Source organism: Lacerta agilis, chromosome 12 (genome assembly GCF_009819535.1).
Source record: "Lacerta agilis isolate rLacAgi1 chromosome 12, rLacAgi1.pri, whole genome shotgun sequence".
NCBI classification, from domain to species: domain Eukaryota; kingdom Metazoa; phylum Chordata; class Lepidosauria; order Squamata; family Lacertidae; genus Lacerta; species Lacerta agilis.
Genome location: NC_046323.1, coordinates 36,921,441 through 36,934,748, shown reverse-complemented (window position 1 = coordinate 36,934,748; position 13,308 = coordinate 36,921,441). Strand labels below are relative to the sequence as shown.

Sequence of the window (13,308 nt, the reverse complement as noted above, 5' to 3'; positions counted from 1 at the left end):
AAGTGGCTTAACAGCCAAATAATGCACAACTGTGGACAAGTCCTAATTGCTTCAGGAAGGCCACAGGTTCTCAACCCTGTCTCAAAGGGAGAAACCAAGGGCTAAATCTGGGTTCTTTAACTTGCAGAGCAATTTTGCACTCAGGGCCAGATTTAGATTTGATGAGGCGCTAAGCCAGTGAAGCTGTCCTTTGTCAACAACAAATTGCTGCTGTTTTTTGTGTTGAATATATGCTATATGCCAGGGGTGGCCAACTCCCAAGAGACTGCGATCTACTCACAGAGTTAAAAACTGGAAGTGATCTACCCCCTTTTGGGGGGTTCAGGTCAAAGTTGTTGAGTTTTTTCAGGGAGGAGGTAAAATGTTGAACTTTTTTTTAGGGGAGCCACAGTTCAGCTTATTTGGGGGGAGCCAATGATCTACCAGTGATCTACCGCAGATGTCCAGTGATGTACTGGTAGATCATGATCTACCTGTTGGACATGCCTGCTATATGGTAATTTATGGACCTAATAGGTATCTAAAGCCATTTGCCCATGTTGCCATGCAACCAAGTCCATGCAGAATGTAGGCACCCTATCTATGGAAATGAGCAAACCCATGATATTTTAGGGAGCAGGCTAGCAGGCAGAGCCCATGACTTACATCATAGGAGCCTACACAACACAAAACACTGTTGCTGTATGTAGGTTTGATTTTATTTGTTTTTTATCTTATATTTTGGAAATGCACATCCATATATTTTTCCCTTTAATTTTTTTGGGGGCCCCCAAGAGAGTGGGGCCCTAAGCTATAGCTTGTTAAGCTAATACGTAAATTCAGCACTGGTTGCACATATTGTTAGAAAGGGGTCAGAGTGGCCGACCGAGGCGGGCTGAGCCCCTTCCTGATGCTGATTGGCTTTGACGCTAATACCGGCGTCACTTTTTGTTTTGACTCGGGGGTGACAGGAGGAGCCTTTCATCTTCGCCCAAACGCGGCTCTTCGCCCTCTCCCTGCGGTCAAGATCTGCGCGCTCCCCAGTTAATTCCGTAGCCAGATTCCCAGTGTTGCTTTGCCGCCTCCTCCTCCTGAAGCTGCTGCAACCAGGGAGACTAAATCGCAACTCACCTCTGAACGGCCGAGCCTCCTCCTCCTCCTTGAACCTTGCCTCTGCGGCAGCGCGGGATTTAAAGAGTTAAAGGGAGGGTCCTGGGAAATCCGATGCTAATGATGCCTAAAAGGAATGTTGCACTTTAACATTTCCTTCCAGGGTTTCTGAGAAGGAGGAGTTTCCCGCCGTGGAGGCAAAACAAACTTTGCCTTCTTCACGCGATCATTGATTCATCTCACTCCAGATCCAAACAGCAGAACATTGGATCTCCCCAAAGCTACTGGTTTCGGCTCCGTCTGCTCCTCTCTGTCTCTCTCTCTCTCTTTAAGGTAAGCAGCTCATTTACTCCCGTAAGACTGGTTGGATCATGCTCTTTTTTTAAAAAAGAAAAGAAAGAAAGAGTGTTTTAACAGTGAGTTAAAAGTTCATAGGCGAATGTACCCAGCCAGGGAGTGGGGTGTGTGTGTGTGTGTGTGTCTATATTGCTAGGAGGAAGACCTTTTCTGCAGCTTTGCTTCTCCAAATAGGGATAGATATGCCAGATTAAAGAATGAAGTTATTTTTTCCTGAATTCCATGGGAACCCTTTTAGAGCTTTCTTGAAAGGTTGATGGGACAGGTAGTTAGGATGATAGATTAAATAAAAAAAGCTAAAAAAATAATATTGCTTGGTATTAAAACCTAACTAGAATTCTTCTTCTTTTAAATGGGATGTTCTCAGATCTGCTGCATCTGATCTTTTCTGTTTTTCTAAGGCAGATGAAGAGAAACCTGTGATATCCTGCTAAGTATAGGAATGTGAGGCCTGTAGTAATCAGTGGGGGGCTTAACTTCCAAGGAACATGCTTAGGATGCGGTTGGCTGGCTGGGAGGAAGTTCCTTCGCTGCTGTGGTTGTTGATTTTGTTTCAACATTTCCGAGACTCCCTTTAGGTTTTATGTTTCACTCTGCCTGTAATGCAAATTTAAAACATTCACGGTCTTAAATGTATGTTTGATTTCCCCCCACCAGCTCTGCCCCACACACCCCACCTTAACACCAGAAGAGAGTTTCGAGCCTCTCGGAAGGGATACCTTGGAATACTGTCAATTGATCAACAGTTTGCTTCTGGGCACAGAGGTGCTGCTTCCCATATTTAAAATTAATTCAGTTCTAGGATCAAGAAATAAAAGGCTGTCTTCTTCCATCCAAACCTGGTTGATGTTAGTGAAATCCACTAAGGCAGGGATACGGAACCTGTTGAACTGCAGCTCCCATCACCCCTGACCACATTAGCCATGATGCCTTGGGCTGATGGAAGCTGAGTCCAGTAGCACCTGAAGGCACAGAGAGGTCACCTATCCCTGGAGTAAGGCCCTTCTCTGGATTTTCTTGTTAGGTTTTTGAGGGGGCGAGAGTCTTCTCTGTGGTGGCACCCTTATGTGAAGCTCCCTCTCTAAGGAGGTTTGTCAGTTGCAATTGCAGACATAATCCTTGGGGGAAAGACCATAGCTCAGTGGTAGAGCATCTGACTTGCATGCTGGAGGTTCTGGGTTCAATTCCCAGTGCTCTCCAGGTAGAGCTGGGAGAGACTTCCAGGCTGAAACAATGCGGAGATGCTGTCAGTTAGTGTTGACAGTGTAGACCAATGGTCTGACTCAGTATAAGGCAGCCTTCTATGTCCCTATCTGGACCCTTTTCCACTAACAACAATGGCTTTCCTAACATTTTATGCTTTGATGTTTTGTTATTGTTCTCTACTTTTAATATCAGTATTGTTTATGGGTACCATATTTTTTCATATATAAGACGCCCCCATGTATAAGATGCCCCCTATTTTGGGGGACCCAAATTTAAGAAAATGGGGGGGGGGAGATGGCCCAGAGTTTTTGAGCTCTTTTTGGGAAGGGTTGCCCAGAGTTGTTCAGCTTCTTTTTTTGGGGGGGGGGTCACTCACCAGGCTGACAAACGATGCCAATCGCACGCCTCACAAAAGCCCAAAAGCATCTGCCCGCTCGCCACCAGCAGCCGGCAAGCACATGCGCAATTGCCACAGCGAAAGCAAATCCACAGCAGCCCTTGCTGCAGCCACCAATCACCAACCCAATTACCGCTGACAACCTGCTGCACGCGGCTGCAACCAGTCGCCCGTCCCCCTCTGCACTATCCATGTATAAGACAAGCCCCGATTTTGAACTTCATTTTAGAGTAAAAAAAAACCAACTCGTCTTATACATGGAAAAGTACGGTATTTCTCTCCTCAGGATAAATATGGTATGTCCAGTATCCCCTCCTCCAGTCTAAGAATCTGCTCATCAGCCTAATGGTTGTTTTGCCCCTAGCAAGCACAGCTGTCACATTTTGGGGTGGGGTAGGAACAGCAGTTGTTCTAAACACACACTTCTATTGGACAGTGACCCTGTGACATCACTGCTGGTGTGGCATAAGGCCCTCTAACCACTACGACACAGTGAAGTCTACCATTTTCCCCATGGGCCTTTGCAATAATCCTGAGAGGTAGTGGAGGGAACCATGATTGTCTGTCTCAGTGGGCATTCCAGACCCAGAATTCTGCCTTAACAACTGCTTTCTAGTTTCCAACAAACCGTGTCTTTTAAAAAAGCTGTTGTTTACTTTCTTTGATCCGATTTGCATATAATGATAAACAAAAATATGCTTTAGCATGAATGAGCAAGCATGCAGGTTCATAGTTGCTGTGCGTATTCCTCACCAGTTCCTGCTGCTTCCATGATTGAGGTTTGTATTGCTTTGGGAAAAAAACAAAAGCTATAACCAGGGTTTGCTTTTCATTTACCACCTGTGGTTTTTTCTGGGGGAGACAAAGAGTAAGCCTGAGTTTGAACATATAGCTAAACCAAATCATGGCTTAGACCTGAGCAGACTTGCAGCAGTAGGACTAAGCAAGGTGCTCAGTACTGGGGATCTTCACTCCAGGAATCCGCACACTTGCTGGTTCATATTAAGGCAGAGTGCTACCTGCAAATTGGACCTGCATGCCAATGCCCTAAAAACACAGACTTGGTCTCTCTTTCCTTGCCCCAGGGACTCCCAAGCTCTCTTTTCCTCTTGCAGGTGACGCTGGAGATGCTGGCGAGACAGCTCCATTGGGCTTTCTGTTGCTGGCTAGGGGTTTGCCTGTGGCTTCTGGCTGGTGAAAGAGGATGCATTAGCGCTGCGCTCTGCCGGAGCCCCCCGTGCAGCAGGAGGAGTGACAGCGAACACCAGCCCAGCAGACAACACTGCCAGGGCCCCCACTGCTCGGGAAGGGCAAGGCACCCTTCTCGTGCCTTTGCCCACTCCACCACACCTGTGCAAGGGCAGCTGCAACAGCCTCTAGGGGGCAGCAGCCTGGGACATGCTGCCTTGGCCGCCACGAGGGGCGCAGAAGAGAGTTGCTCTGGAGGAGGAGGAGACTGCAGCACTGGCGCTCCCAATGGCACCGTTCGGGCCTGCAAAGGCATTGAGTGCAGGCTGCCTCTGCACATTCGCCAGAAGTCCAGGCCAGCAACCCAGACCATTCCATGTCCTCCAAACCAGGGGGAAGGTTGCCGTGAGCCCACCTTGGTCAGAGCAACTGAGAGGGCAGCCCAGTTCATTGGGGAAGACCTTGCCTACACAGCTTCAGAACTAGGCGGTGCTGCCCTGGGCGTTCAGCTGACCTGTGATGTCAAACCAGGTAGGTGTGGTGTCTAAACTAGGCCACTTCTAAAATGGAAAATGAGCGAGGTCCCAACTAAAGAAGAAGGGCAACTTAAGCTGATGGAATATGTGCTGCTTGCAGACTTAACATATAGAATAAGAGAACAAGAAGAACACGCGTTTATAGAAGAGTGGAAAATGTTTGTGGAATATATAGGGGGAACTTGTGTACGCTTGAAAATGTTGGCAGCATTAAGATAAATTCAACAGTAAATAAGTTTCGATGGATTTAATAATGGAATACTGAATGGTTTAGTTTATGTAAAATATGCAGAGACTTATGATATGCAAAATGAACCATGGAAAGAGAAGAAGGGAAGTCACTGATATTTTAAGGATGTTTAAATGAGTATTCTAAATGGTAAAACAAAAAATGATACACACACACACACACTAGGCCAGTTCAGCTTAGTGTTTCTGATCACTTTTCTCCATGTTTAAGTGACTGCTAGCCAAGATGACCATGCTCTGAGCCACTGTGGTGTAGTGGTTAAGAGCGGTAGACTCGTAATCTGGGGAACCGGGTTCGCGTCTCCTCCACATGCAGCTGCTGGGTGACCTTGGGCTAGTCACACTTCTTTGGTGTCTCTCAGCCCCACTCACCTCACAGAGTGTTTGTTGTGGGGGAGGAATGGAAAGGAGAATGTTAGCCGCTTTGAGACTCCTTCGGGTAGTGAAAAGCGGGATATCAAATCCAAACTCTTCTTCTTCTTCTTCCATAGTCAGAGGTGGTAATTCTTCTGAATACCAGTTGCTAGAAACCTCAGGAGGGGAGAGTGCTGTTGCGCTTGAATCCCATTTGTGGGTTTCTCACAGGCATCTGCAGAGGTTCCAGGTTGCCCCCAAGACTGAGGGGGACCGGCGCACAGCGCACATCTGTGACATGCATTGTGCAACATCTCACACGTTTCCCGACACTGCACAAACTGGTGCAGTCTTCTGCGACATTGCATCCTCTGGAGGAGGCTGAGCACTCTGGCGGAGCCGGGCCCTGAAGCTGAAGCTCCGTCACCTGCCCAAGGATGTTGTGTGCTGATTCTGGGTGCGAGGCTGGACTTAGCCTGCAACAAATAATGTAACACGGCAACATGCTGAGGCCAATAGAAAAACACATACATAACTAAATGATTCAAGATTTGAAATATCCTGAACTCTTCATCAGGCAAATAGTGCCTGATGAAGACTTATGGGTATCAAAAATATGATACATCATCTTGGTTTAATGGTAGGATATTTCCCCATATGGATTACACACACACACACACCCCTAGCTTTGCTTTATTTCTGCCTTTCAATGCTATTTGCTTGCACCCAGCTGAATGTTCCAGCAAGGCCTGTCACACATTCTGGTGACCTCGTTTGACGATGTTTTGAGAAATACCACCAAGGATTTATGTTTTAATGCCAGGTTGTTTGTATTTTAGGGGAAAATGAGGTTCCGTCTGAGGATGCACTTGTGCTGCAACTTCAGCTTACGAAAGGACAAGAGAAATTTGTCGACTTGCTAAAAAGCCAGCAGGCGGTGATTGTGGATTTACAGCAAAGACTTGCAGAGCAGCAGAGCATGTTGGTGGCTCAGCAGCGGGAAATCGTAGAGCAACAAAGGAAAATGTATGAACAAATGGATCTGATCAAGGTCCAGTATGGCATGCTTTTTGACACGGTGAAGCAAATGTCGTTTAAGAGTTTGCAAGAGGATATTCAACATTATTTCGAAGCCAATCTCCAAGGCCTTCAGAACCAAGTCAGAAGCCATCTCCAGAAGTCATACTCCATGCATAAAGTAGAAGTCGATGCCAAAGTGATTGATGTTGGGGAACCTTTAATGGACTGTGGCCTTTGTGAGAGTGACGAATTTTGTAATTTCCAAAAGACACCCTCACAGTGTGAAAAATGCACCTTATGCCCTGCTGGCTTTTTCCAGCTGTCTGAGTGCTCTACAAATGCTGATCGGATATGCCAGGTGAAAGATCATTGTGCTCGGAATCTTAATGGTAGCTTTTCCCCAAACAGGGACAAACAGGAACTCTCCACCGAAAGGTCACAGACTGACGAACTAAAGTTAAAGTACAATACAGTGGTACCTCTGGTTATGAACTTAATTTGTTCCGAAGGTCTGTTCTTAACCTGAGGTACCACTTTAGCTAATGGGGCCTCCCACTGCCACCGTGCGCGATTTCTGTTCTCATCCTGAGGTAAAGTTCTTAACCCGAGTTACTACTTCCGGGTTAGCGGAGTCTGTAACCCAAAGTGTTTGTATCCCAAGGTGTTTGTAACCCGAGGTACCACTGTACCCATGTTTCAGTATTATATACTTTTGGGTTTCATTGCATTATTCTTTTTGCAAACGACATTTATTATGTCTGTAGTCTTATCACTTTTAACTTTTGCCTGTATGCTCCAGCACATATTACACATTTTAACATAGAAAGTTGCCTTATTCTGAGTCCATTTAGCTCCATATTGTCCACACCGATTAGCAGCAGCTCTCCTGGATTTCAGGCAGGATTATTTCCAGTTCTACCTTGAGATGCCATTAGGGATTGAATCTGGGACCTTCTGCATGCAAGGCAGATAGATGCTCTACTACTGAGCTACTGAAATCCTTCACACAATTTATATCTCACTTCCGTAAACTTCTACAATCAGGTCCGGATCCAAGTTTGATGGGCCCCTGGGCAAAGTGTCCTGTGTTGGGCCTCCCTCCTCGGTCGATGGGCCCTGACCTGGCCACACTGGCCGTGCTACAAGCAGCACGATGCCCCAGAGCAATGCTAAGTGTTTGAATTTGACTCTGTTATCTGTTACTCGTAGGATAGAGATGAGTGCATTGAATCACCAAACATCTGCGGAGAAAGGATAAAGTGCCTGAACACTCCAGGTAAGTTGCTGCATTTCTGTGAATGAAGCCATTCATGAAGGCAGGAATGTTCCCTCATGGTGCAGTTTCAAGTGGAAATTGTGAAGTTGGGCTGAAGAGTAAAAGCTTTTAGGACTCTTTGTTAGAAAAAAAAATCACTTTTATGTTGCAGTGCATTATTTCAATTCAATATGATCTCTTTACAAGTGCTGCATTTATAGAATTATTGCAGATAATTTAGTGGCACCCATACTTCGTCAGCCCCTCCCAATTTAGTGTGATGATACATAAGCTTTCAGTTACATGTATATCCCACTCCCTGAACATCCCCTTCAAGCCACTTCAACAGGACTCACTACACCCGCTAAATTATTTTTTATTTTTGGACTCCCATCAGCTGCAGCAAACGTGCTTCAGAATTATTGCTTTTACTCACATGCAAATTAAAAATTGGGTCTATCAGTTATATTTGTATGTAAGTAATGACAATAGTTCAATAGAAACTCAAGCAATTTAATGAACACAGAAACATAGAATGGTAGAGTTGAAAGGGACCCTGTGGGTCATCTAGTCCAACCCCCTGCAATGCAGGGGTCTCAACATGTGGTCCCCCATCTAATTTGAAACCACGCTGGCCCCTGCTTAGCTTTGTAAATGTGCTAGCAGTTTTAGGAGTGTATAAATGTTTTTTTTAAATCAGAGACAGCCCTCTTAGGGTATATATTACCTCTGCAACATTACGTTTTTATTATATGGTGCCTTAAGAGCATGTACAGACAGGATATAAATATTTTCAGCAACTGGTTGTATGTTGCTTTGGGTGTCAAAAAAGGTTATTTATGTATGCTACTACTGCGGCCCGTGTTTTGTTAGCCCCAAAATGGAAAATGAGCGAGGTCCCAATTAAAGAAGACTGGCAGCTTAAATTGACAGAATATGCACAACTCGCAGACTTAACATATAGAATAAGAGAACAAGAAAAACATACGTTTAAAGAAGATTGGAAAACGTTTATGGATTATATGGGAAATAATTGTGTACAGCTGGAAACGCTGGCAGCATTAACATAAATTCAATAGTGTCAATAAGTTTTGATGGATGCAATAATGGAATACTAAATGGTATAGTTTCTGTAAAATATGCAGGGATTTATGATATGCAAAATGAATCATGGAAAGAGAAGAAGGGAAGTCATTGATATCTTAAGGATGTAAAATGAGTATCTTAAACTGTAAAACAGAAAACTTAGTAAGTTGTTTTGGGTTACTTTGTGTAAAAGGGAAAAAACCAGCATGACTAATAAGTGCAAATAATAATAATAATAATAATAATAATAATAATAATAATAATAATAATGCATGGGCCTGTGACTGAAACTGTATTTCCCTGTGTGTGAACAGGAGGATTCCGATGCCTTGGAATTGCAGCAAAAGAAGCTGCCTTGGGATTGTGCGGAGAAGAGTACTTCTTTAACAAAGAGTTGCAAGAGTGCCAGGCTTGCTTAATGTGTGAAGACAGGGCCGTTGTTCTCCCCTGCTCCACTGTCAGTGATACTGTTTGCTCCACAGCCAGTGAGAACAAGCTGTCCGAGTCCTGGACTGCAAACGTCATTTTGCCCATGGCAAAGTCTGGCGCTTCTCAAATTTATCCTGGCGTAACCTTGAATATAAAGGGGAAGCACGAGTTGGGCATCGTCGCGGTGGAAGAGAACAGCCTGGTCTTCAAGCAGCATGGCCTCATGTGGGCCGACTTCAATTTTGCCGTGAAACACAACTGCAGGAATTTCCTCCAGCTTGCCTTGAAAGTCACCAGCCAGGAGGAAGGCTGTGAGCTGAGCGCGGTCCGCATCGAGCAGCCGGAAGGCAAAATCTTCCAGAGTGTCAGTGTGAGCGGCGCTGCGGAGGTAGAGCCGGGCCAAGCTCTCTGGGTGTTTTTGAAGAGCCCCAATCAATTCTGCAACCAAAGTAAAGACTTCAACGTTTACGACCTCAACACGCCCCTCAGTTTGCTTTGGTTATCCCACGACACGGGGGCGGTGGCCATGACTGCGCAGCTGTCCACCGCGATGCACTACCAAACGAACTACCGGCCAACTTTCAAATTAGTTTCCCTTTCCGACCCTTACATGCTTACCTTGTCCCACGATGGCAGAGCCGTCAAGTTTACGGAAAGGGGTGTGGTGAAGTTCGTTTTGCACCAAGCCTTGTACTCCATGGGCCCCACCTGCGTCCGTGAAGGGCTTTCCCTGGTGTCTTATCTCAACCGAAACGGCACCAACGTAGAACTAATGACCGTGCACAAGTCTGGTGTCAATTATCGAGACACGTCGATATCTGCCTCTGGGGCCACCAAAGTTGAAGCCGGGGATCTGATTAGCTTTGAGATCCTTTCGCCAGCACAGTGCAACATTCGTTATTTTGGAGACAGCTCTGGAATTAGTATGCTGAGCCTCATCTGGATCCCATCTGCAGTTTCCACTGCTCTCTCAGCCTCGGTCTCCATTAAGGGGCTGCCCACAGGAGCTGTCAGAAACAAATTGCTGGATTTTACTCAGCTTTCCTCCAGCGAGAAGCAGATCCGTCTAGTTTCCACCGGACAACTTGCTCAGAAATACTTTGTCTTTACCGAAAGGGGAGTCGCCAGTGTTGTGTTTTCAATAAAGCTGATCCACTCGTGTAACATGCTCCGGGTGACTCTACATCAGCTCCTCGGTGATCATGGGCAGCCTCATTCAGTTGCGCAGCAGGTTGGAGGGCAAATGCCAGAAGGAAGCATCTGGACCAGCGTTGCGCTTCGCTCCTCCTTTGAAGTTCGCAATGGTACAATGATATCCGTTTCCCTGGACTGTGTGCGCGGCAGGGTCAACCACGTTGCACATCAGCATGGAACCGGCTTGTCCATTTTATGGGTTTCTTCTACCCCAGGAGGAAACTGACAGTTAATAAAAAGTACGGAAGGAATCAGGAAAGGTGATTGGTAAGCCCATGTTGGGCATTTTCTCCTTTCTCCAGCTGCAGTTGAATGGCACAGAACTCACTAAGAGAACAGGTTAGACAAAACGCAGAATACAAGGATGGGGAACCATTGTTCCTTATCGTTGGCCGAGCTGATGGGAGCTGGAGTCTGAGAACACCCAGAGGGCAGTTTGTTGGCTGCCTCTGCCCTGTTGGTGAACTTTCCTAAGGAGTTCAATCAGCTTACTTTCAATAGGACTAATATCTAGCTGAGGCATAGCAATGCCTTGGATGTGCAGTTGCCCATTCAAACATTAACAGAGTGATGCCGAAGCCACTTTGCCATGATTTTGAGTGTTGCGAAAGGCAGCAAATGGTTAGATCTTCAGTTTATTATTATTGTATTTTGATGGCTGGGCTGGATATTTGCACTCTGAGTTGGGGCAGGAAGAGAGGCACCATTTCCTGCTCTGCCTCAGGCATCAAAATGTCTTGAGCCAACCCTGCATGTAAGCCCATACACTGAGCCTGGGGGCCGCGCTTCATACAATCATAGAAATGTAAGAATTGGAAAGAGCTTTGTAGATGTCCAGTCCAAGGCTGGGGAACATATGATCTTCCAGATGTTGTTGGACTCCACCTCCCATCTGCTGTACTCTGCATGGCCAGTGTTCAGGAAGGATGGGAATTGTAGTTCAATGACATTGGGAAGCTCCACAGGTTCCCCACTCCTGATGTAATACAACCCCTCGCAGTGGTGGACCTTGGGGTCTCAAATATCAGTGGCATCCCGTGCGATGCCAAATTTCTCGCCCCCCCTCCCCCCCCTCACACTCCATTCCACACCATAGTTGTGGGGCCCCCAAGGCTCGGCACCCAGTGTACCAAACTGGTCATGCTCCCTAAAACTCGCCTCTGCCCCTTGCTTGATGCAGGAAATAAGAAGAGACCTGCAGGATCAGGCCATAGTAGATGCTTACTGGAAGACCACAAGCAGGACCTGAGTTCAACAGCACTCTCCCCACTTGTGATTCCCAGCTTCTTTGATTTCTTATGTGTCATTGCATTGTTTCAAAATCTGTATGCTATGGAATTCAGCACAATAAAACACAACATGTAAGAAATAAAAGAAGCAATTAAAATACAGTTTAAAAATCACAATGGATCAAGCCCAGTGCATTGCAATTGCTACAAAAGGCAGGGAAATCGTTGAGGTGTCTGCCAAGACCCTCAGCAATTCTCAGGTGGTCTGTGGAGACAGTTTGGGAACCACTAGTCTAGGTAACTAGTCCTGTTATCAAATCCTTTTATGATCAAGACATTTCTTCTGTTGTTTATTGGGTCCTATCTGTACCAAAGCAGTCCCTTTGCAACCACACAGTCTGCACTAGGGACAGTTGTGACCATTAAAAAAAAGCAACCCACACACACAATTCTGCTCTTCTCAGACTTTAGAGGGTCTGCCAGGAATTGTATGCAAAATAACAGAGAGGTTTGATCTATAACCAGTCGCCATTTTATAAAAGGTATATTAATCATCTGATTACTTGTGTCACATTTTACAGATTTTATTGGGATACCTTTTCTATGCTTTAAGACAATTTTATATATTGGCTAAAGTGTGCCGACATGGGGACTTTTTCTAGCATGTAAATTTAAAGTATGCAAACTGTGACTGTTGTTTTCTTGTTTTTGTGCTTTGTGCTGGGCATTTATGCAGAATATGGAACATTCTGAAAACTATATTTATGTTTGTTTTTATAGCCAAATATCACTTCAATTATTCTAAAAGCAAAAGCACAGCTCTTGATCTGTTTTATATATATATATATATTGAACTGAGGGAATTTAATTCAAATAAAAGATTTTTAACTTTACTTACTGTCTTAATGGCCTGATATGAAGTTGTCTGTAGAGTTGTCCTATTAAGTTACCTGATACACCAATCCTGTGTTCTCCTGCCTATTGTTGGACCAATAGGGATGGTCAGTAGGGATGATGGGAGTTGTAGATGAGCAATTTCTGGAAGGCACCAGGTTGGGGAAGTACTGTACACACTTGCTTGGAAATAAGCTCCATTGAAAACAGGGAGACTTTCTTCTGAATGGAAATGTGCAGAATTATGCTGTAACCTGATGCAGGATCACCTGGAACTGAGCCTCGTTGGACTCAATGGGATCGCCATCAAAGGATCCATTCACTGCTGTTCTTTTAAGTACTTATAGCCCAACAAGACATTGACCTGCATTCTGATTATCTGCTGATTATCCCACAGGCATGCTTTCTGGATAGGAATTGTGTAATATTTGGAACTGTCCTTGCTCATATGGCATTTGCTCAGCACAGGAGCATTGCTTGTGCCACTATTAAAGGGTGACTTTCACCTGCTTGCTTCATTATTGCAAAATAATCTAGCTAAGGACACCCCTGTGATGTATGCAGAGGAGCTTTCATCTAATCACTTCAAAGCAAATAGGGCCCATCTAGTGATTTAAGCCGGTAATCGCATCTGAATTGCATGACTGCGGCCCTCCCCTCGCCTGAGAGCAGCATAAAAGCCTTCTGGGAATATTAATAGATGGAAAGCAGGTGGTGTCAGAAGAGAGTTACAGATGCTTTGCATCAGACACAAATAAAACTCACGTTCCTTTTGGGAGGCCAAAACTGGACAAGGATTTAGTATATACTATAAAATGTTTTGTT

The 13,308-nt window shown here is 45.3% G+C and overlaps 1 protein-coding gene across 1 annotated transcript; it reads left to right on the top strand.

Annotated features, from left to right (window-relative positions):
• Positions 1 to 4,019: 4,019 nt before the first annotated feature.
• LOC117055883 lies at positions 4,020 to 10,710 on the top strand. Its single transcript, XM_033165799.1, has 4 exons — positions 4,020 to 4,768; positions 6,216 to 6,754; positions 7,606 to 7,672; positions 9,052 to 10,710. The coding sequence occupies exons 1-4, from the start codon at positions 4,177 to 4,179 to the stop codon at positions 10,584 to 10,586; spliced, it is 2,733 nt and encodes a 910-aa protein (XP_033021690.1). The 5' UTR covers positions 4,020 to 4,176; the 3' UTR covers positions 10,587 to 10,710.
• Positions 10,711 to 13,308: the final 2,598 nt, after the last annotated feature.

What these genes read in the sequence shown, in the direction of transcription:
- LOC117055883 (XM_033165799.1), top strand. Translation starts at nt 4,177, where the DNA reads ATGCTGGCGAGACAGCTCCATTGGGCTTTCTGTTGCTGGCTAGGGGTT. An exon ending in ATGCTGATCGGATATGCCAG is followed by an intron (nt 6,755 to 7,605) that starts GTGAAAGATCAT and finishes TGTTACTCGTAG; the next exon opens with GATAGAGATGAGTGCATTGA. An exon ending in AAAGTGCCTGAACACTCCAG is followed by an intron (nt 7,673 to 9,051) that starts GTAAGTTGCTGC and finishes GTGTGTGAACAG; the next exon opens with GAGGATTCCGATGCCTTGGA.